General features: G+C 38.7%; 1 protein-coding gene across 1 annotated transcript; it reads left to right on the forward strand.

Annotated features, from left to right (window-relative positions):
* LOC105385070 (mitogen-activated protein kinase kinase kinase kinase 3) lies at positions 1-25015 on the forward strand. The gene is made up of 22 exons (XM_048632244.1): positions 1-278; positions 4459-4662; positions 5170-5276; positions 6013-6151; positions 7289-7361; positions 7623-7813; positions 8612-8719; positions 9163-9511; positions 10272-10380; positions 11768-11806; positions 13537-14238; positions 14623-14747; positions 15950-16074; positions 18372-18453; positions 18844-18966; positions 19622-19756; positions 20225-20349; positions 20765-20897; positions 21317-21435; positions 22193-22334; positions 23069-23195; positions 23855-25015. Exons 1-22 carry the CDS (start codon positions 168-170, stop codon positions 23952-23954), a joined length of 3468 nt encoding a protein of 1155 aa, XP_048488201.1. The 5' UTR covers positions 1-167; the 3' UTR covers positions 23955-25015.
* Positions 25016-25811: the final 796 nt, after the last annotated feature.

Raw genomic sequence — 25811 nt, forward strand, 5'->3', positions numbered from 1 at the left:
CGCATGGCAACACCTAAAAAAAAACAACAAAAAAAATCAAGATAGATGATGTCGAAAGTAGGATTAATTTTTGTTTCAAAAATAATTATTTAAACCAGTTAATTTATCACAGTTATGTTCTAACAATGAAATAAGTGTGTAAATAAAATTAGTGTACACTAGTGATTATGGCGCACGGCGGTGGTGTCCTTAGCTCGGACATATCCAGAAGAAACCCGCAGGACGAATATGAACTTATTCAAAGAATTGGCTCAGGAACCTATGGAGATGTGTACAAGGTATTAAAAGAAAGCTTTTAATCACACCTCTCACAGTTTTCATTAATCACTCGGATGAGTCATGGTTAACACGAGAATTATCTGTTTAGCTGGCACATTCATTAGGCGTTTCTCGCGTTCATAATTTTGTAAATAACTCTTCGATTTCGTTTCCCCGTTCGTAATTACATAGTTTTACACGTATTTCACCATTCAGACCGCTTTTTAAGTCGTTGAAACACATAAAACATGCACCCTAAAATTATTTTCTTGTTTAAGTTTACTTTTTTTTATAAATTCCATCTCAACATTCAACACACATGTTGTACAACACTTGCATTCCGAATTAAGCCAACATGTGGCTACCATTTACATATGTGAGAAAGTTATACTCAAACTAGTCTTTCCTGCAAACACACTTCACTTCACCTAAAAGATATCCTGTGGGGATTCTGGACTACTTCTCCTTTGTGTGTCGATGACAAACACAAGACTCCATATCTAGGGTTTGTTACCATGGTGAAAATGTTATCCAGACATAGTGCATTAGTCTTTGATTGCCTAGATGTATAGATAGAGGACTGCATTTTTTCATACTTGGCATAAATGGTAAACAATCTTGGTGTGGGTATGGCCTTACATGAGTAACAACAACCCAACCAGTGCTGAATTAGCCACCTGCACCTTATACGAAGTTCAGTTGGTATGTTATTTGGGGAGTCCTCTTACATGCACCCCATTCTAGCCTTAAAAGTGACTTATTTCCACCCCCACCCATCCAATTACCTACTCAAATTGGGTCCATCCTTAAACAAAACAGTCTATTCTTCTTATCTATGTTCCTGTTTATTACAAGAATTTGTTTACATAATCTCGAAGCTGTAATATCCAATGACTTGTTTAAATGAATGCATGTTTATGCTAACTAAATAGCACCATTTCATCTAATATATTTTTCTATGTACCTGTAAGGAGCTCATAGATAGGCTGGCAAAGGACAAAAAGGTTCTACTTGTAGAGTCAGGTACAAGGTATAAAAGGTAAACAATGTTAGTGTTTAATTTTATTTGAATTTATTTAAAAACTAAAGATAAAAATTATTTACTCGGTTAACTACCTCTGATGATTAACACATTTTGTCATACTATTCTTCATTCATATCAGAAAGAAAATATATATCATCTTTTTCAAAGTTACCATTGTCAGACCCTATCATGTTTGATGTGAATCTTTTAAGTTAGGCATTGCCAGTATAGATAAGATTGCACCTGAATTCACCTGATCACTGGCTATCAATGGTATGATATTATCTTAGAGATGATACAATATTACATGTATATAGTGTAGTCAGTGTACAATAACAATGAAAATTGGATTTTAATCCATAGATTTAACTAGACTGTGGATTAAATTTAATGTTTATCTAGTACTTAAACCTCTGTAAAGTTGAGTTCAAAACACTTGCTAGTTCTGAAGTACTAGCTACTTACCTATTTAACAAGTGATGATCCAAAAAAATATGCTATTTATGTTTTGATAGTGTAAATTGATAATTTGTGCTTTTAGAATCGCTACCTTTATCTACTACAATAATACTTATCAAAATTGTTGGGCAAGGTTGAATAACTACATAATATTTTGCATCTTATGTAACTACGTAGAGTAGGTACTGTAAACGAAAGTAAATAAAATATGTTTTTTCAAACAAATAATACAGGAAATGTCTTTGCAAATCTCTGCAGAATGACTTATGTACCTAATTTAGTTACCCTTTTTATTGAAGGAAATGGGCTTAAGTGGTAAATCCGATAAAATTGCCTTTTAACTTCGCATGCGTGTTTGTGGGAACAAAAGAAATATGTAGGTATTTAAACCAGACAGGTATAGGAGCGGTGGTAGCTCTGTTGAGTAAGCACCCGCTTCTCACGCCAGAGATGCTGGATCGAATCTCGGCGCTCACATGTACCAACAAGATCTTTGGAATTTAAGTACTAGATGTATACCGTCGCTCTTACGGTGAACGAAAACATCGTGAGAAAACCTGCACATCTTGATTATGTGAACCCAACAACCCGCACTGGACCAGCGTGGTGGGAAATGGTCCAAGCTCCGAAAGGCAGTTTAGACCTTGGGGATTTGCATAAAAAGGGAGAGCCAAGTGCAGGTACTTACACCCCAACAGAGAATGGAATAAGACCAGGCAGGTAAAATATATACCTACCATTATTTTCTTTTACAAAGGAATACTTATCCTAGATACTCATTGAAGAATATTTGCAACGGAAATACGCCATATTTCTGAAAAACGTTGTTATCTCGGTAAACTTGACTGATTCGCGGCCTACTTTCGTTTTAGCGTTGCATCATCATTATCATGTTGTGAATATTTTGGGTTCCGCGGCGAAATGTATAGTTTTTGAGACTTCTTTTTGAAGTTTTTGATGGTTCAACAGCCTACATGGGCAGATATTTATTCACAACAAAAATGACCGATAAAGCTTCCTGGAAGTATTTAAAAGATCTGAAAAAAAAAACGCCTGAATTTCTCGTTTTTTTTAGCATTATTAGAAAGACACAAGGTTTTAGGGTGGGTGTCATATAAGCAATCGGAGTTTATTAGATTGGGTCGGTTTCACAGTGTCTGGATAATACCTACCTGTTACTCTCTGTAAATATGTTTCAGACAGTGACAGCGTGTCTTTTGACCCACAGGTAGCCATTATCCAGACATTGTGAAACAGGTCCTAAGTAATGTGCAATTACGATTCACACTTGCTATACTTTTTACAGCTGTTTAAAAATGCACGCGTCTCGTTATCATTAACATACAAACGAGGGAGTTTAACGCGATTACATCATTGCTTATTGTTCTGAAGAATACAGTTTTTTTTCAAATCTTTCATTCGAATTATTTAATTTGTAATACGGGTTTTTATAGACCGTTTTGTGCTTTAACTTTCTCGCCCAGTCGCTCTTTGAACCCCGAAACTTCAGTATTAGATGAAGCAAGAGTAACCCCCCTCGGAAAATGGTTTTAAAACCGTATTGATACGATAAGCGAAGTGTGAACGAGAAAGAATAGTAGCCGGTAGTGGCTGGATGAGGAAGGCTGAGGACAGAGTGTTGTAGCGCTCCTTGCGACAGGCCTATGTCCAGTAGTGGACGATCACGGGCTGATGATGATTGCTAGATACGGTATAGAGTACACACAAGAAGCCTCCCCGAGTGACGTATCTAAAGATTAGCCAGTTGGATTAGCGTCCACTAAGAATAAAATGAATGTTATACATAGACCTTATGAAAATATACCCGTTGAACAATTAAATGTAGTAAATAAACTATATAATTATGAATACTATGATGATACGTTTATAATCTACGTAATAAGGAAATATAATTTAGATGACGCCGTTTTGTAAAGTAACAAGGTAATAAGTAAACTGTAGGTACCTACAACACTTGTAGGGTGAGTCATGTAATGAAGATACGTAGGTATAGTAGGTAATAATTGCTCATGCCATGACCTTTAAATAGAAGATACTTATATATAACCCATCATAATGTTTTACAGTGCCGGATATAGGGCTCTTTTATCCTTTAACTAGCTGTTCCCGCTTAAAAAATCACTTAGGAATTAGCTTACGTGTTTATCCAGGGTGTCAGCTTCCCACATACTAAATGTAAAAGAGCAACAAGCATCTGTCCATCCTTACTTACAAATTTAATTTTTTCCCGTTTACAATAGACGACCGAATGGTTTAGTTGTTAGTAACCCTGACTGCTATTCCAAAGGTCCCGGGGTCGATTCCCGGCTGGGGCAGACATTTGTTTAAAGAAAGATATTTGTACTCAGGTCTTGGGTTTTAATCTATCTATGTATGTATTGTATATATGTATAGATATATCAGCTGTCCGATACCCATATTACACGCTCTGCCTAGCTAGGGCTTGGGCCACCATTGATTGCATATACACTTGTCCAAAATTAATAATGCACATGCAGATCTTCACACCCGAATCATTAAATCGTAAGAGCCTTAAAAAACACTTGCATTTTGCACCTTGTTCGAAAGAAATAGGAGTCAATATCATGTGTCACATAATCGAAAACAACCGATCTGTCAAAGATTTCTATGCGCATTATCAATTTTGGAGCACTGTACCCACATATTCATTCAATCCTCCCTTTCTTCTCCCACAGGCGAAACGCCTCACAAACAACGGGGAGCTAGCGGCCATCAAAGTCATCAAACTGGAGCCAGGAGATGACTTCGCCATCATCCAGCAGGAGATCCTCATGATGAAGGACTGTAGACATCCGAATATAGTCGCGTACTACGGGTCGTATCTGAGACGGGATAAGCTGTGGATCTCTATGGAGTATTGTGGTGGAGGGAGCTTGCAGGTAAGGAGTGGTGTTATTAGTTTTGTCAGTGTCCGTCTGTGGAGAGTTGGACAATGCTAACTGTGTAACAGAAGTACCAATACCAAAATAAGATCGTAATTACTGACACAGACGAGATACGTCTTATTCTTCTTCGTTCATTCAGGGCTGACAATAATAATATCTGCCATCTTTTGCCCGTTGCAAAGCTAGCGTTGTCGGATTCTATGAGCAGCAACTACGAGACTCTATAAATCTTGTTACCAAAGACTCAAGGTTCATTTATATTCAACATTCGTTTGAAGTTAATCAACTTTTAGGGTGCTTTTCCACAAGCTATGTGCTATGCTAAATAGCTATTGATGCCTTTGATGTCCACTAATCATATTCATTGGTCAACATAGCATAGTACTGGTGGGAACAGATTTCTTTCACGCAACAGAGTTGTATAGCACATACATATATGACCTTAAACCAACATTTCTTTCTCTCCTTCTCCCCACTAATCCTATCTCTCTTTCTCTCCAGGACATATACCACGTGACGGGTCCCCTAACCGAGCTCCAGATAGCGTTCATGTGTCGCGAGACGCTGACCGGCCTGTCGTACCTACACCGCATGGGCAAGATGCACAGGTATATCTTTAGCAAAGGTTGGCTGGAAGAAAACGTTATTTTGCTATACATTCGTCTTTGTATGTACTCACGATAGAAATCTCTGAAGAACTTTACAGTATACAGCCCCTTACTTTACGAAAATAGCTAAGTTCTTTGCATTTATTGCAATGAGGTACAAAGGAGCCTTCCCGATTGACGTATTAACTGTATTTTATGCATATTTGGCGCACCCTGGTACGTCAGCGACTGACAACTGATCTGACTAGCTAATCCTCTCACCACGGTGACAAACCCTAGTCCAGCTCTACTTGTGCTGGACTAGGCCTAAAACCCTCCCTTCATTAGGAGGACGCCCCAGGAGTGGGGACGTGATATGTCGTGTTGATGATGACACATTCCACGCGCAACTCCAAAAATACCTTAAGGATCTTACCACAAAAACTTAGACAGTATTTAACAGGTGTTTAGCGCTGTCAAACGCCTTCAAAATCTGTCAAACTTAGTGCCAATTTCTCCATTCTCGGTTATAGCATAACCAGGGAGTAGTGGTTAACTTTTGACACATCTGTCATGAATTTTATATGGAGATTACGTTTAATTTATAAATCAATCCCTTTCGGTTAGATAACCGACAATGGAGAAGTTGGTACTTAGTTTTAAATACTTGTTAGACAATGTTTAAAGTTATTTGTGGTAGTACAGTAAAATTTGCTCATTGTTCCTTACATTAATACCCCAAATCTCCCCCCCACAGAGACATAAAAGGCGCCAACATCCTACTAACAGAGTGCGGGGACGTGAAGCTCGCAGACTTCGGAGTGTCCGCTCAGATCACGGCCACCATCAACAAGAGGAAGTCTTTCATTGGGACCCCGTATTGGATGGCGCCTGAGGTAGGTTCTAACCCTGTAACACAGGGCGCTATTAAGACGTGACAAGAGCTCTTGAGGCTGCGCGATGCGAGTGAGCGCGATGCAAAACTCTTGTCACGTCTTAAATGCACCCCGTACTAGCCCTTCTGGATGTGTTTGTCCATCTAAAGGTATCTGAAAGACTATACTTTAGTAGCTACATAATAATTTGAAAGTTCGACGACTGAAATAGCACCAGGGATGCAATAGGGATGATACTGAACCGCCAAAACACAGCTAAAGGAACATATTATTATGAGAAAGCTCCAAGTAAATAGTGCTAGGAGTCAAGTAGTGAAACGTTGAGATTAGAGCTACTCTGTCCCCGTTGCATGGCATCTTTATCGACTTACGTAAACGTCATGATTCGTGTATGTGAGATGTGTGATTCGTGAAGCTGGCGGACTTTGGGGTGTCGGCTCAGATCACGGCCACCATCAACAAGAGAAAGTCCTTCATTGGGACCCCGTATTGGATGGCGCCTGAGGTAGGGTTTTTGATATTGATTGAGAGTAAAAAAAAAAGGAGATTATTTATTATGACAAGCTTTTGCACTTAGGGCTAATTTTTCAATAGCCAGATAAAAGTTATCTGGGGGATAATTCTGATGACAGCATCTGAATGTTTGTAATGGACAGTGACACCAACAATGTTATTCGTCAGATAACACTTATATGACTATTGAAAATGTAATTAAGATGACTTCGGAGTGTCCGCTCAGATCACGGCCACCATAAACAAGTGGAAGTCCTTCATTGGGACCCCGTATTGGATGGCGCCTGAGGTAGGGTTTGGATGTTTTGTGGGAGGAATCATGGTGTATTTTAAGTTGTTAGCGTTGAGATATTTAAAGGTTTTTTCAAAGGTGGTGTATCTGATAAGCGAGTGGATCAGGGGCTCATTTTCAAACCTTCATCCTGAGTTTTTAAAGGTGTAGAACAAGCGTTTTTCAGGATGACCAATTGAGTCATCCGCTTTTGGATTCTATACTTACCACTTTTACAGCACCCTCTAATGGAGATAATTTTCACAAGTTTTTGCGCCTATCTATTTTTACTGCCGTTTGGCTTTAATTTAAAAAACTAGTCAGCAATACAATAAATTTTTTTCTGATTTCAGGTGGCAGCCGTGGAACGGAAAGGTGGCTACAACCAACTCTGCGATATTTGGGCGTGTGGAATTACAGCTATAGGTATAACATACAATATTTATTTTCTTTCTATCTTTACTTACTTACAGCTTATAAGCCTCAATTACCAAAAGCTGCCAGTTCAATAACTGTAAATATAAGTTTCAACAAAGATTAGCTTACAACAGGCAATATAAAAAACGTTATTTTCCAAAGTAGTAGAACAAAAAAAGTGGTTCAAATTGTCGACATTTCGAATCCTCTTTGTCCCACTTCTGAATCCTTAACACCCTGCATAACCATATTTTTTCCTCTCATTCCCAGAGCTAGCCGAGCTCCAACCACCGATGTTCGAGTTACACCCAATGCGAGTGCTCTTCCTGATGTCCAAGTCGGGATTCAAACCGGCGGTACTGAAGGAGCGCGAGCGCTGGTCCCTACACTTCCACTCGTTTCTGAAGGCGGCACTCACTAAGAACCCCAAGAAACGACCCACGGCCGACAAGCTGCTGCAAGTGAGTCGAAATACTTATACAGGGTGTTGCAAAAAGGGTATACTAAGCCGAAACCTACATGTGCAGCATGGTATATCTAAGCCCGAAACTGAAATCAGAATTTGGAAATTCGCGAAAAAAAAATTTCATTTTCCATAGAAACTTAGTTGTTCACGTGACTTTTTACTATGAAGAATGTTTTTTTTTAACGCGAATTTTGAAATTCTTATTTCTGTTTCTGGCTTAGATATACCATGCTGCACATGTAGGTTTCGGCTTAGTATACCCTTTTTGCAACACCCTGTATACTAGTGCCACAAGTACGCTCTATACTATACGGGGTGCTCTTCCTGATGTCCAAGTCGGGATTCAAACCGGCGTCACTCGTTCCTGAAGGCGGCACTCACTAAGAACCCCAAGAAACGACCCACGGCCGACAAGTTATTGAAAGTGAGTCGAAAGGGAGTCGCACAAGAACATATGTATACGCACTATACTTGTGCCGGGTCGTCCCACGTTAATGAAAAAAATGTCATTTCTAATATTATATACCTATTGTGTTTGTTTTATATTAAGTACAATATTAGAAATACAAAACCGACGTACATACATATTATGATAATATCTTCCAGCAAAATTTTCATTGGTTGACAACATTTCAGGTACGTATACACGTATGCAGAATAAAATTGCAACCAAACTAAATAATGGGTTACCCTAATTACCTTTTCAACCTGTAATTCACACAGAATAAATAATCCTTAAACACAAGTCATTAATAAATTAATATATTAATTATATATAATTATTTGTTCACAGCACCCCTTCGTAATGCAAGATTCATTGAGTAAGCGTTTATCAGTGGAACTGCTGCAGAAGTACTCTAACCCGCCGAGCACCTGCCATAGTCAAGAGGACGATGAAGGAGTGAGTAAAATATTGGGTTGAATTTTATCAGTGAGCTTCCCATAGGCAATTAGATACTGTGGTTTTTTGTAAATATTAAAGTTGATGCCGTTATGAAAGTTGATAAGAAACCCTACATTATCTTTATGCTATGTTCGTACATGCCTTTGAGAATTTCATTGATGAAATACCACCCTTTATTTAAGTCCTTCCCTATAGTATCCAGTAGATCAGCTATTGTAATTGTACCATCACAACACAAAAGCATTTAACAATCCCTAATCAGCATTCCTAACCTAATAAAACTGACATAATGTATATGGATCTAACAGTTTTTTGACAGACAAGCGATGCTGCTATGATTCTTGATTGCTAAAGTGTTTGGAGTAGTACAATCAGGGCATATATTGACAATAATCCTGCTATAATCAGAATAAAACACAACCTCAAATTTCCTTCCACAGGCACTATCAAACGTACCCCAGCGAATAGCGTCAAAGCACACGGCTCGAGGCATCCGAACGGACCAACAGCAGGGCAGGCAAAACCTGTCAGCCAATCACGTGCGCCCCCGCTCGCTAATGTCAGACAACGTCGCGCGTCCCACCTCGCTATTGGACGATGAGACTTCGACCAATCGCGTGAGGTTGTTAGCGGAGGATTCGTCCAATAGACGCTCGGGGGTGTATGATGGGTCGCCGATAGTGGATTTGGATGCGGATGATGATTTGAGTTTGAGGTCTATGCCGACTGTTATTAACTTTTCGGCGGATGTCTCGAGGAGTTGCGAAGGGGATACTATTAAGAGGAATGGTGAGTGTTTTTTTTTATTTTTATTTTTATATTGAGTAATACACTATTGACATTATCACCATCGTCAATCTTGGTCTCTGAATCATTATATGACTGGATATATTTCAATAACAAGCAACCTTTGCCATGTTCTTTTGTGGTCTCTCGCACTACTCTACTCCACAAGGACTACTCTACCCCAATGGTTATCGATTACTTCTCAGATACGGACCTTAGTTCTCATTCCTGATGTAGTCCATAACAGAAACTTCCAGGTTAGCTCTTTAAAATGACATTATATAGACCCTATTTAGTGTTCATCAACTCAATTTCGGGATATTGGGGATTTGACGACCGAATGGCGTAGTGGTTAGTGACCTGACTACTGAGCCGAAGGTCCCGGGTTCGATTCCCGGCTGGGGCAGATATTTGTTTAAAGACAGATATTTTTACTCGGGTCTTGGGTGTTGATATTTATATTTAGTATCTATCTATCTATGTATTTGTGTAGATATATCAGCTGTCCGACACCCATAACACAGGTTCTGCCTAGCTTGGGGTCGGATGGCCGTGTGTGAGATGTCCCCACATATTTATTTATTTATTTATTTATTTAGTGTCATTGCGAGCTAAAAAATATATTCAGCTACCATAATCTGTAATTTTTTGCAACAGTGATGAGTTTAATAATGCTAAAACACCAAGATTAGGACCGCAATTTACAAAGCTCTATCGTCTTACTGGTTCCACCTTCTAATCCTACATGGTTTTCTCCCCACAGTCCACCACAACAGACAGTCCACGGAGGGCTGGAGCGTGGCCTCGCTCATGTCCTGTCCCAAACACAATCCTCAGGATATGAGCACTGATACCATGCCGGCTAGCGAGAAGTGAGTATAGACTGTTTTTATGGTTTAGTTTAGGAGTGGGTGAAATGATACAATATACAGGTGTTGCAAAAAGGGTATACTAAGCCGAAACGCACAGCATGTTATATCTAATTATTTATTATCTTTTACATTCTGATTTCATTTCCGAGCTTAGATATAACATGCTGCACACGTAGGTTTTGGCTTAGTGTACCTTTTTGCAACAAGTAGATAAATTCTTACGACTGTAATCCCGAAAGGGTAGTCAGAGGTGACTTACAAGAGAGATACCCGCTTTTCGCTGTCTTATGATTATTAGGGTTTTTACAGAGGTTAGGATTTTAAACAATGTGAAAATGGGGATATGAAATTCATGAGTTGGTATAAAAATAGAACGATGTACAAAATCACATTCCATATAATCACTGTGATTCTTTCAGATGTCCATTCAACACTATTCAATGATTTTACTAGGTACACTATTAGGTTATAAAATATTATCAAATTATACCCCTTACATACCTACATTCAAGTTTCCGTATTTACTCTTGGTTTGCTCCCATTTATTTCAGATATTTATCGATTATTCTTTCGGAAATGAGGTTCGGTTAAAGTTTTTTTTGTTATGTTTTTGGAACGTTTTTGACTTGAAAGTTTTTGGCTGAGAAATAAGTTTTTTTTGGAACGTGTATACATAAATGTGTTCTTTTTGTATGTTTGTAAATATTGTTATTATTGGTTTGTTTGTCTGCATGATTATTAGTTGGTAGTGTAGTTGGGTGAGTTTGAGAAACCATTTTTCGTTTTGATGAAAATACAATTTAAAATCTTCGTTCCCCCTATTTTTAGTTTGTTTTAAATTAATAGTGTTGTTGTTTTTTTTGACTAAGTGTTTATTTTTACAATTATTTCTTGGACCCCATACTTTTATAATCATTTACATCCATAATGTTTTTACTTTTTTTTCTCGTTTCAGGCAGTTTATATTCGTTAATAGTTTTGTTTTCTTTTGTTTTTTTTAACCTTTATAACGTTCTTTTATTGTTTTAAGTTTGATTACTAATAACCCTCTTTGTGATACCGTGTGGATCATAAAATCTTAAGACAGTTTTTTTTAACGATTTTATACATATTTCCCTCTGATTTATGCTAAAGATGAAAAGTATTTACCGTCACGATATGACTAAAAGTAGCCACTAGAATATAATAAATTCAAATTCAGTTATGATATCTACCAATAGGGAAAGATCACTCACTCACGTAGCTTGAATTCTGTACCCCTATTGGTCGATATCATGCCCTTATTCCATTAAATGCTAAAAGAAACTATACCAAGTAAATATTCCCCCTAAAAGCCCCGTATATTGCCACTATTATGCCTACATACCATTCTTATGTCTTGTTATAGGAGCCTATTACAATACATTGACGAAGAGTTGATGCTAAGGTAAAACTGGCTTCTCAATGCATGGACATAGGGGCTATATCCAAACGCGCAAATTTTAAACCTAAACAACGGTGTAATTTGGAAACTTTGGCAGCACTGTCGAATGTTTTTAGCCAAACAGAGAGTTGGGTAAACAAAATGGCTGCCGAACTAGCCAATAAAAACAGAGCTTTGCATTATTTAAGTTATCTAAAATTCGCTTTTCGATAAATACTGTTTTATATAAATTATTACTTATTAATTTCGCACATATAAGTTTAAAATTTGAGCGTAAGGAATTGCCCCATACTTTGTGTTGACCTGTAGATAGAGAAACATTTGTGTTGAGCACTTTTGAGTTTTTTTTTTACAGTGTTGCCAACTATTTAGGTAAAATATGGTGTGGAAAATGTATAATTATATTTTATTTATTATTAGTATGGCAGCATAGGTTCTTTGTTTCATTGTTAATACAGTCGTATAGTATGTACCTCAAAATTATTGATGTTCAATATTGTTATTTAAGACTTGAAATTAAGTAGGAAAAAGTATGGCTTATTATGATAGTAAAGTTGGCAACACTGAAGGTTTTGCATGTAGGACAAAATATTTATTTTTGGTTAGCATGTTTGGCTTCCATGCAAATCAAAATGTCGGCTGGTTATAAAACATAAATATCGTTTTATATTTCTATAGATTATGGACTGTTTTATAATATGACCGTTACATTTATTTTTTTTTAAGATTCCTGATAATAATGAGTTTGACGAAGTTATTACTTACTTGCCAGAATGACTTGTTTTACCACGTCACACTATAAAATGTTCACAATTGACTAATAAATGTTAAACACCCTTTTATTTTTACAATACTGCTTTAATAGTGCTAATAAATTTATGCTTATGCTTGTGAAATAGTATTTGTGAACGCATGTAGTTACGTTTTAAGGTATTTTTGATTCTTCTATTAGCATTCAACTTATTTTGTTTTTGTATTTTATTATTCAAGTACCGTATACCACAATTATATTTATTTAACTCCACATTAAAAAATAATAATTTCACAATGAAAATAAGCTGCGCCAACAAACATACGAATTTAAAATGGCGTCTCTAAACTCATTCCCTATTCTTTATTGGTGCAGCCTATATCATACATCAAAGTCTTTAAGGTTTATTATTGTTATATTGAACAAACGTATCTATTCACAAACTATGTACTTATTTATTTTTTATATCACTTTAGGCTTAAAGTAGTATTACCTGTCATGTCTGCATCATCATTAATTATAATAACTACATCATCTTTTGCCCTAGCTATCGTTACCATCAATATCAGCCTAAATCATCCACTGCTGGACATAGGCCTCTCCCAAGGCCACAACACTCTGTCCTAACTCAGTGTGTTCGAAAAGGTCCAACACTATGTCTAATTGTCTATATATCATCAGCATTTGCTAATATTATTCCACAATTTACTTATTACAAAATAGTGTATTTATTCTGTTTAAACAACATTCCGTGGTTGCTAATTTTGCAATGACCAATGAAAAAATATTGAATGCAACTAAAACACTTTACTATCACGTTTTAATCATAATCTACTAATTTTCTAAGTATCAGCTTTATTACTGACACCATAACAAACACAGTGATGCAAAGCACAAAACCTTGTGTTAAAAAGGCAATCTGTATTAACCCAAAAAAATAGACTTAAAATTCAGAAGTGGTAAAACTATATTTTTTTCACAGGGCAACCCTACCGATGACAGCTGACGCTTCGAATATGGCACAGTCTGGCAGCGGCCTTTCAATCCACGACCAACACTTATCACAGTGCATACAGCTGAAACAAAACTTCTTAAACTCAACAAACACTTACCAAAGCATTGCGGCGAATTTTCGACTACCGGCCGACGATATCCTAAGCCGAAAGCTCGACGCAGACATAATGTATGCGGACCAAACCTCGGAACAAGTATTCGACTCGCCACAGATCAGAAATCCCAACTGCGAGTGCCTACTCTGTCCGAAACCTCAGAAGAATGACAACGCGTTAAGTGATTTACAAAGATCTGTGCCTCCTAAATGTAATTGCGATTCCTGTAATTCAAACGGGGATATTTTGAGCTATTACAAGAATTGCTCCAATCAGAACTCAGATTCAGGGATAGTTTACTGTGACGTTTGCAAGAAGCAGAAGATATCTGTTTCTAACTTCAGAGCGTTGCAAATTGCGAACAGTTTGTCAATAGATTCGGATAGGATAGAGAATGGAACGGATGAAGAGTTGTGTCGGAAAATTGACATGAGTTTAGACATGGATGACAAGGCGGAACATAGGAAATGTCATAATAGAGTAGAGACTGAAACGCAAGGCATAGACTTAGACCAGTTTTGTCAATGCGAGATCGATAGTAAAAGGAAAACGTCGTCAGTGGATGAGATATTTAGGTAAGTACAATACTGTATATGGTAAACTTTTGAATGAAAGGTCGAGGATTTAAAACGCATAGTTGGCATGTTGGCAGAAGTGTAGTGAAATAATTGAGGACACCCTAGCTCAGTCGGTAGTAAACCTGCCTCCGAAGCTCTAGAGTCGCAGGTTCAAATCCCGCCCAAACATTCGTGTGATGATCACTTTGTTTTTACCTTGTGTCTGGTTGTCGTTTATCTATATAATAATATAATATGTAAGCAACTTTGCATCTATGTATCTGTGTAGATACATCAGCTATCCGATAATCCAGGCTCTGCCTAGCATGGGTTCGGATGGCCGTATGTAAGACATCCCCACATAACAATAATAATTAATAACAATGAATATACTCTCTTCAGGATCGCCGAGGAGATAAGCCGAGATAACAAGAGCACAGACACAGCCTCCGAGGGCGCGGGCGTGAGTCAGCGGCAACGGAGTCTGTCTGATAGCCAACGGGATAAGGCTAAATTAGATAATAACAGTAAGTACTAAAGTGTGAAAGACGACCGAATGGCGTAGTGGTTAGTGACCCTGACTACTGAGCCGAAGGTCCCGGGTTCTATTCCCGGCTGGGGCAGATATTTGTTTAAACACAGATATTTGTTCCCGGGTCTTGGATGTGCCCGTAAAATGGCAATAGGCCCGCCCCCTATTACATTGGGACTAACCTAACACTCTGGCGAAAAGTGGGTGCAGCAATACACCTCTGCCTACCCCGCAACGGAGTACATTAGTACAAGGCGTGAGTGTGTGTGTGTGTGTGTGTGTGTGTGTGTACTAAAGTGTTTTGACCATAGAATAACGAGTACTAGTACTACTGTACTTGTTATTCTATGGTTTTGACCATCTATACGGAGACGAAAGTACCTAGTTGAAATACACTCGCGAGCATTGAAAAAGCTCTGCAGTATTGAAGTACATTTAATAGCGCATGCATCAGATCAGTTTGGCAATATTACTGATCATACACGTAAATTATAACATTATATCCCACTATTGCCATGCACCAATGTATTAGGTACTTACATATCAAATTAGCGTTTTCTATAGGAGGAACATAAAGTCGTTTTTTATTTTAAATGAAATATATTAAATTAATCAAAGTATGTACCATTGCTATGTATGCACTTTTGCCATCTCATAGGTAGTTCATTGATCCCCTTACTAAAAAAACCATTCGGGCGGGAATCGATAAAATCTTTGAAGGCGGTTTGGACTGCCCCATCGGAGTTGAATTTTTTTCCTTGCAAGTAGTTATCCAAATTGCGAAAAAAATTGTAATCTGTTGGAGCAAGGTCCGGAGAGTACGGTGGATGTCTAAGACATTCTAATTGAAGCTCCTCTAATTTGGTAGCCGTCTGTTGTGCAGTGTGTGGTCTAGCGTTGTCCTGAAGCAGCAGTGGCCTAGAGCGATTGACCAGCCTCGGTTGTTTAGTGTCCAGTCTAGTTCGTAGAGGATCCACTTTTCATCACAGGTAATGATTCGATTTAAAATTCCTTTAATTATTGTGCCGGTTGAGTAACGTAACGCAGCAGTCGAGAGCTAGGCACACAGATAAATACACAGACACGTTAGACTAATAACACCCCTTTTTTGTCGGGGGTTGAAAACGCTTCCGTTTGAAGTGGCCCTTATATGTTATAAATGACAATTTGATTCACCATTCAATCCCATCTTCTCAGGCACAGGCACCCCCCCCGTCCCGCCCCGCCGGTCCCGCCCGCGCCGCGCGCACACCCCCCCGCGCCCCGCGCCCAACGGACTGCCCCCCACGCCTAAAGTGCACATGGGCGCTTGCTTTAGTAAGGTAAGAGGATTTATACATGAAGTTAGGAAGAAGAAGAGAAGAATCAAAAAACATCTTATCCCACTTCTGATTATACATTAGTACATAGAACCACCGCTAAATAGCATTAGTTTCTTAGTAATAAGGTTCATATTACCGCCCCCGCCGCGCGCCCAATGGACTACCCCCCACGCCTAAAGTGCACATGGGCGCTTGCTTTAGTAAGGTAGGAGGATCTAAACATGAAGCTAGCAACCTCTAAGAATCAAAAAACATCTTGTCCCACTTCTGATTGTACACACGGCAACGTTAAATGGTTGGCAGGGCACACTAACGTAGGTAGTGTATGTGTGTGTCGGCGACGTCGACGTAATTATTTAGTTCTGGGCAACCCACACACGGATATTGTAAGCATGTAGTTGTGCCAGTGACAATGATTCATTGTTTTTATGATATGAAGCAAAATTTTGCAAGGCATTGTAATAGATTGAATGGCTCAGTTGGTATGATACAAGACTTACAATAATCGGTATGGTGGTTCAAATCCCACTGAACTTTTTTATTAGATTTAATTTATTTTTTAAGATGGTTAATAATAGTATTGTAGTATACACGAATAAAAGCAACACAGAAAGTAAATGAAACAAGTTATTAAGTGTTAAAATTACCAAATTTATTCTTGCCGTAACATAAACATTAAGGATGTTACGTTTTTGTTGTTTTTCGTTTTAAAACATAGTTGTAGTTTATATTAATCATAATAAACATCAGAAAAGGATGGACTGGCTGTTTTACTAAAGTAAATAGGCAAGTCATTAGTTATATGAATCAACATGTTAATTAGCTAGAAATAAGATAACTTATTCCAACCTCAGTAACAATAACATCATTAACACATTGGCTTACCCATAATTGTAAATAATAATAAGTATTTAACAAAATAAATAAAATCTTAAACAAATGGATAAATAAAAATTACTGAGCTAACCCCAATAACTATAATTTTCACCACTTTTTCGCCATAATATCTTACGTCCATCCTTGTCTGACTTAAAGGACTTTTCATCACTAAATATCACTACATTGTTGCACCAATCAAAGTTTAAAATAGTCAGTCGCAAAACGCACTCTGTTTCGACGATGCTGATCGGTTAGAGCAATTTTCTTCGTGGGCCTCCGACACCGCAACCCAGCAGCACGCAAGTGAACCCGTACGGTTTGTAGGGATAGATTATGTGTTGTGGCCGTAGAACGGGTGCTGCAGAACGGATCAGCGCTATGTGCAGCTACGATTTCTCGATGGCGTGGTGATGCATCCGTATAGACGACTACTGTCTACATGTCCCGAATCTGCGTATCGGTGAACCCATAATTGAACAGTTCTCCTCTGCAAACAAAAAAACAAATACTTAGCTTATACAAATACAAGTATTCTAACAGTCAAATAAAATATTTGCAATTTTAAGTTACTTACCGTTAAACGGTTTTGCGATTTCACTAATTGTAATGTTTTGTTCATATAAATACGATTATCTCCGCCTTTTTGAACATGGTTAAGTGACTTTCCATAGTGACTGCGAAGAGTAATTAATTAAATTGACAAATCACAAAGTGAATCACTTTGCAGACGCAGAGGTGAATTGTCACTAAAACTAAAAACAAATTTCGTTTATTCATATTGTATGAGGGTAGAATGGTTTTAATTCTCAAATGTAGAAAGAATCATATATTTTTGGCGAAGAGAAATAGTCGACAGCTATGCAGCTTGTAGTCGTTTGTCAGTTTCAAATATATTAATTCTATACTCAACAGCGTTTAAATTAACGCAAAATTTGAATTAAGTTAAATAAAAATAAAAATCCGTGGACTCGAACTCACGACCTATGTTTCATTAGTCAAACATTCTACCAATGAGCTACGAAGTGTATAGACATAGGCAGTGAAATTTTGCTTCACATCAATTTTATAACTATTTCACTAACACTACCGATACCGGTTGATATTTTTATGTCACAGCTGGTATACGGGCGTTTGCCTACGCGCAAACTCGTTTGTGCTGTTGTGTGTGTGTGTGGTTTGTTACTGGTGTGTAAACTGATTTCTGCGTGACAACGTTAGTGTGCACACATACACTACGTTAGTGTGCCCTGCCAACCATTTGACGTTGCCGTGTGTACATTATACTAACTAATTGCCGCTAGATGGCGCTAGTTTCTACAAAAAAGGGCTATTTTGGTGCCCCCACTGCGTCCATCTTTAATAGAGTTTAAATAATTGTCACTAGATGGCGTTATCATCATATTGTTTATTTGTTTCAGGTGTTCAACGGATGTCCGCTGCGAATAAACTGTACGGCGTCTTGGATCAATCCTGAAACGAGAGATCAGTATATTCTTATTGGTGAGTCCTTTCATCACTTATATTGCTTTCTGACATCTCAAATGCAAAGGAATTTCAAGTAAAAACTTTCTCAAAAACCAAAGGCTCAATGATATTTAACTTGCGACCAATAATTCTTTATTGGTCGCAATAATAGAGCAAATATTTTTGTTGTATATTGCAAATATATACGCAAAATATAGGAAGAAGATAAAGTGTTATTTTTTTGTCATTCACGTTTATTTTTATTCGCATTCGTAATGAAAAGCACAGTGTTTACCTCATTTGCACCCCTTATTTAATCCCTCGGTCTATTATCGCCCCACGCTAAACCCCGCTCGGTGATGAAATAAGTGGCTTTCACCCCTTGGGTATCAATGCACCATGTAACCCATATTTCCCCTCACACAGGTGCTGAAGAAGGCATATACTCGTTAAACCTGAACGAATTACACGAGACGGCGATGGACCAGCTCTACCCGCGACGGACGATATGGCTGCACGTTATTAAAGACGTGCTGATGTCGCTGTCAGGTGTGTTTTTACATATTAAATCCTATATTTCATAAATATATCGATACCAATGGTTACAAAAGGAAGGATGCGCCCATCAGGACATTTTGCCAAAAGAAAATGTTACCCGCGCTGGCCCTTATTCTAACAAATTGGGATATGAGATTTAAGGACTAGCGCCATTTTGGACGGCGCCATTTTGGGCTGGTTGGGCCTGTCCTTACGCTAGAAGTCAATGATCGGTACAAATTATTTAAAAAAAATAATTATTTATACAGACAGATTCACTAGTTGGTAGGTTTCACTAAACTCTGTTCAAACCGTAAAAAGTTCTATTCAGACAATATTGTAGTGTTTCGCTACAGCCATCTACATACTTCGAAATAACTTCAACTGTAACCGTTACTATAACAACACTAGTCCCATTGGTCCACTATTCTAATTACTCCTGTAACATATCTTCTCCCATTGGCCCGCCAGGCAAGACGCCGTCGCTCTACCGCCACTCATTGGTCGCTCTGCTCACGGCGCGGAAATCTTGCACGCTATTGGCCCTTTTAAACTTATTTCTGAATTTATCTAACCAAAGAGTCCCAATCATTTCTTCAATCAAATGAATCCAATAACTTTTACTGCTGAGTTGTTTCTAACATCTGTTCTCCCATTGATCCGCCAGGCAAGACGCCGTCGCTCTACCGTCACTCATTGGTCGCGTTACTCGCGGCACGGAAGTCTCGCACGCTATTGGCCCTCCCGCCGCGCTTGCTGCCGCGGCGGCATGCGTTGTCGACTAGGGCTAGTGATACTAGAGGTATGTGGGGTTTTATATTGTTTTATGTATTATTAGAATAGTGTATAATTTATTTGACACCAAAAACTGCACATCGTGAATCATGATGTATTGTTCTGTCCCCTGCCGTGGGGCATAGGATACCAAGAATATGAAAGAAGATTGTTAGTTCGAAAATAAGTGTTGCGAATAAAAACAACAGTTTTGACCGCCTCAAAACTATATTCTTTATATGCTGAAACGCTAAATTGGCAATATGGAAAATTATTTTTATATTTAGCCAGTAGCCATAAACTAATGAAGTTTAGCAAGACATAATTATCAGTCTCATAAATTACAAAGTTTAGATAGAAAAAAAAATCGCATCTGTTCCCTGATGTAAAGTTAGCGTCTATGATTATTTTCCAATTGCTACATGATAAATAAAGTACACACAGAGAAAAACTTTCCAAATTTTCCACTCATTCTAAACCCCTAAAACCTCCGCAGGCTGCACCCGCTGCGCCGTAGCTCGCAACCCGTACAACGGCTACAAGTACCTGTGCGGCGCCACGCCGTCGGGCCTGTTCCTCATGCAGTGGTACGACCCGCTGCACAAGTTTATGCTGCTCAAGGTGAGAAGGTCAAGGTCAAGGTGACCTATCAAAGGAAGATAAACCAGGGTTAAATGAGCTGCTAGATGGAGAAAGAATCATCCAAATCGGTCCAGTAGTTTCGGAGATACAGAGACATAAAGAGCGCCGTCGTCGGTAGAAACTAGAAAGTGGCCCTAAAGCATAATTTGTTTCTTCGGTTTGATACTAGATGGCGCTCTTGTCAGTCCTCTCCATTGTAACATTACATTAAATTTGAGTAAATTTATGTATATTTAACACAATAATATGACTGTCTTTCTGAACATCTTTTAGAACAGTTATAATTTATATGGTGCTGGTGTAACTATAAAAATAAATAAATAATCATAAAAACCTTTTGGACCCATTTCACCTCAAAACACCCTGTATTTACCCTCCAATTTCTTGCCCACAGAACATAGAATGCGTGGTGCCGTCACCCCTCACAGTGTTCTCGCTGATAATAGTCCCGGAGCTGGAGTACCCGCTGCTCTGTGTCGGCGCCGGCAGGAGGCCGATACGGCTGCACCTCATCAACATCAACTCTGGTGAGTTATTGCTGAGCCGATTTTGATAAAGTATGTGCTATCTATGATCCGAAAAAAAACTAAACGAAAATCGGAACAACCGTTAGACACCACAGTCAGATAGACACACACGTATACACAGACACGTTAAACTTATGACACTCCGCTTACTCCATCAGTATCCACTGTAAGATGATGTTAGTTGTATAGATGTGACAAGTTTGACACAGATAAGCGATTCCGGTGCTGCTTACGGATTGCTGATTGCTAGTATATGTGTCTTTCGTGGTACGGTAATAAAACGGTACGGCTCACGACCTATCACGTGAGTACATATTTTAATGCGTGTAGCGAAAACTCGAATCACCTCTGACTACCTCTTTGGGGATTACAGTCGCGAGAATCTGTAACATCATTAAAAATATCATTTTCCTTCGCAGGCGCCACCTGGTTCCACTCCGACGAACTAGAACTGTCACTAGGAAGCAGCAACACCGTCATACCGCGCCCGGAGCGGCTGCACACCGTGCACACCGCGCACCAGCTCAATAAGGACACTGTGAGTATATCTACACACTGTGTCTATTTATTATCTGCTGAAGACCCACAAATTTAAGAGTTTCGTCGTCCATAGGATTTGTGCTTAAGATGTGTGATATTTTGACACAAAATTGGAAAAAATATCCATGTATACTCGTATTAAGATCTATCTGTTTCTAGAAAGATACCATGCTGTGGTGGCTTGTCGTAGATAAACGTCACGATATCGCGATTTGCCAAAAATACGACGCTATAATTGGTGGAACGCGAGCCACCGAGTTTATCGACGTCGATAACGAACCCGTGTAGCGGCCGCTGGTTACACCGTATCTTTCGAAAACGTAGCGCTTCTGCGATGACCACTCTATGTCGTTCTATTAAACGTTCCTTTTGCATAACAGTGAGGTTGCCACCACCGAACATTAGCAATTAACTATCCATAGGCGGTGTCGCGCGTTTTCTAATCTGACGTAACTTGTATGGAACTGACAGAAGTTTTCTGAAGCTTATGGATCGTTATTTTTGCTAATGCGTTTGTGGTGGTACGGTCAGTTGCACAATTGAATCTTTGTTCCCTCTCAAACTAGCTACATAACAAACTTTTTTAATAGGCTGTTTGTGAGTTTGACTGGGTAAAAAAGTGCACAGCTACTTATGCAGCTGACTGTGCAGCTCTCGTTAGCTAGCTTGTCGTCAAGCTACAGTGACCATCCAGTAGTACTTGTGTAGTATACACAATACAAGTCGCCATTTAACAATAACCCTTTTACCAACAGGTGCTAGTATGCCACGAGAACATAATCGACCTGGTCCCCGTATTACCACCGTCGCTGGACGCGGCAAGATGGCGGGCTCCAGAGGAGAAGAAGAGTAATTTTGTGAGCCGGATCGTGTTCGACTTCCATATTGATCGGATATGTAAGTAGAATCCTAACTAATATTATAAATGCGAATGTAACTGTGTCTGTCTGTCTGTTACTCTTTCACGCCAAAACTACTGACCGGATTTGAATGAAATTTGGTATCCATACATATTATGGTCTAGACCCTGAGAAAGAACATATGATACCTACTTTTATCCAGGAATTCCCACGGGATAAGTTTTTAGGCGAAGCGACCGTTAGAGGCACTGGTTAGTACGTATGTAAGCGTCCAAGCATCATCAGCCCGTAATATTTTACTGCTTTCTCTCAAGGAGCGCCACAACACTCTGTAGTCGGCCTTCCTCATCCAGCCACTACCAGCTACAATAAAAAAATAGTCACAGAAATGAAATTATTGTACAAACGGCGGACTTAAATTAAACTCACAAGCAATAATTTAAAATTCCACCTGCCATTGGCGTTCCTTGTGTTGCTGGAACTTTTTCGTTGCTCATGAGTGTCTTACGAACAGTACACACACACTTTTCTCAGACAACCAATTACAACAATAACAGTATGAAACTTATATTTTTAACCCCAGTTTCACCATATTCTGCTATATCATATCAAGGGATTAGTTGTTGACTTTTGGAATAGGTATCTGTCACGAATTAAATATGGAGACGACGTCTAATACAAAAGGGGTGTTAAAGATCTAACAGACTATGGTGAAACTAGGTATTAAGCTACCTGTCTTGCCTAAATCTAACCTCCAACCCACCTCCCCAGTGTGCCTCCAAGACTCAGTCCTGGCGTTCCACCGGCACGGAGTACAAGGCCGGTCTCTGCGCAACGGCGACGTGACGCAGGAGATCACGGACCACTCGCGCGTGTACCGGCTGCTGGGCGCCGACAAGTGAGTACAAGATGAGTACACTGTACTCAACCGCCAAGTGACTAGGATATGTACCGGGGTTTGTGTGTGTTAAGTTCTGGGTATGGGGAGGTGAGTAAAAGGATAATCGCGGTGTGAGTACAGTGTACTCAGCTAAGATATGCAACGGGGACGTGACGCAGGAGATCACGGACCAGTCGCGCGTGTACCGGCTGCTGGGCGCCGACAAGTGAGTACAGTGTAATCACGGAGAGTACAGTGTACTCAAACGGTGTAAAGTGCTGGGTATGGGGAGAAGTGAGTACAAGTGTAGGCGGAGGCAAGTACACTTGTACTCAAATTGACACTGTTGTGTATTATTGGATCTAATGATAGGTACTCAAAGGTTTCTAAAATTATGAATGTTATTCCAGGGTTTCTATTCATTATCATAATATAACGCGCGCTAATTTTAAAAATGGCAGAATATTATGAGTCAGCCCGCCATTTTTATACCTTTTCCTTATGGACGTGGCATATAAAATACAATTTATAATATTTCTGGCTGATATATCATTTCTTTATTCGTGTGATTTATAATTTATAACATTAGGATTAATTAACTCTTAGCACTAGCACCTTTATTTCCTATATTTGTGCAATAAAGAATTAAATAAATAATGCAATTGTTTCTTCCGCAGGGTGGTGGTACTAGAATCTCGGCTGGTCCAAAACAATGCGATTTCCAGTGATGATGGCAATGACCTCTACATTCTAGCGGGACACGAGGCGTCCTACTGAATAAGCGACCTTATGCAATAAGGGTTACAGTTAAAAGTCGCACGGCAAGGCGAGTTTTCTCTTCCAATTATTATTAAAAACGTACCTTATGTGATAGGGTAAAAGAGTTAGATTTGATTGTTTAAAAGTCTGTGTATAGAGATTATAGTGATGAATTTAAAGTTAATGTTTAATGATAGTGAAATACCTAGTTTTTTTAGGAAAATTTCAGTGTTCAGCTACCTTACCACTACCGAAACATTACCAATTAACTGCTGCTCCCCTGTCAAAAATCTGTCAGATCCATACAAGTTACGTCAGATTTGACAAGGGAGCGACGCTGCTTAAGGATCGTTTATTGCTAATGTTCGGTGGTGGTAACCCCACAGGTTGGTTTCAGAGAGAAATTTCGATGACATTAATATTGATTTGGCGATTCCTATGAAAGTTAGTATATCTAAGTTGATTTAGAATGAAATAGGTCTAAACATGAACACTGGAATAAACCTGAATGATCTTACTAATAAACCAGGCATAACTTTGGACTAAGTAATCCGTGAACTACAGGCTGTTGCAAAAAGGGTATACTAAGCCGAAAGGGGGTGACTCAGAGGGTCATTCTGAACAACTTTTGTTCTACGAGTTTTGATAATTCAATTTAGTATACCCTTTTTGCAAAACCCTATAGGTATATCTAAAGTCTAAATTATGGAAAATCATCGCAACGAAAATTTTAATAATAACTATACCCAAAGTGATGCGAGGTTTATTAGTACTAGGGTAAAATGTTGTGCTAAAAGTTTAAATTAAGACTTAAATTGAAATGAACACCAAAGCAGCAATATTTTGAACAAAGATATTTGGAATGATATAAGTAAGGCGGACTTATTGCTAAAACAAAATTTCTTCTCACATTTCTTAGCCTTGTAAGTAAAAAATTAGATTCGGTGCGTATTTTGGAAAAAAGATGGCGTATGATTAGAGACAAACTAAACCTTCTTACTAAATACATTTCCTTAACCCAATTATAATATTCCAATTATCTTTCTTAACACTAATAAATCCATAGGTAATATGCATTTCAAAAACGTGCATTATTAATTAATATAATATACAGGGTGTCGCAAAAGGAGCATTGTAACTCGTCATTCTGAGCAACTAAACTTTTGCTCAATGACTTTTGGAAATTCGTTATAAAATATTCCCTACGCATACTTTACTTAATAAACTATAAAGTGTGTATGAGGATTTTCCGACACCCTGTATAAGTAGCACTGCCATTTCCAATAAAACCTGCATTATATTTCAATGTTTGGCCAAACGTTTATTGCAGATCTACCATTGGTAAAAGATATGCGCTGTCACTGTCTAAAACATAATTACAGAGAGTGACAGCATGTCTTTTATTTATCCCACAGGTAGCCATTATCCAGACATTGTGAAACAGGCCCTTAATACTTAACATTATGGCGACCGAATGGCGTAGTGGTTAGTGACCCTGACTACTGAGCCGATGGTCCCGGGTTCGATTCCCGGCTGGGGCAGATATTTGTTTAAACACATATATTTGTTCTCGTGTCTTGGATGTGCCCGTAAAATGGCAATAGGCCCGCCCCCTATTACATTGGGACTAACATAACACTCTGGCGAAAAGTGGGTGCAGCAATGCACCTCTGCCTACCCCGCAAGGGAGTACATTAGTACAAGGCGTGAGTGCGTGTGTGTGTGTTATTTATCCCACAGAACATTGTGAAACAGGCCCTTAATACTTAACATTATGTTTGGTCGAACATTAAAGTATAATTAAATTACCATTCCATGTAATAATAGTGTTCTTTGAAAGCAATAAATAGTTAATACCGTTTAAAATACTAGCTT

This window comes from Plutella xylostella, chromosome 31, assembly GCF_932276165.1.
Source record: "Plutella xylostella chromosome 31, ilPluXylo3.1, whole genome shotgun sequence".
Classification (NCBI taxonomy): domain Eukaryota; kingdom Metazoa; phylum Arthropoda; class Insecta; order Lepidoptera; family Plutellidae; genus Plutella; species Plutella xylostella.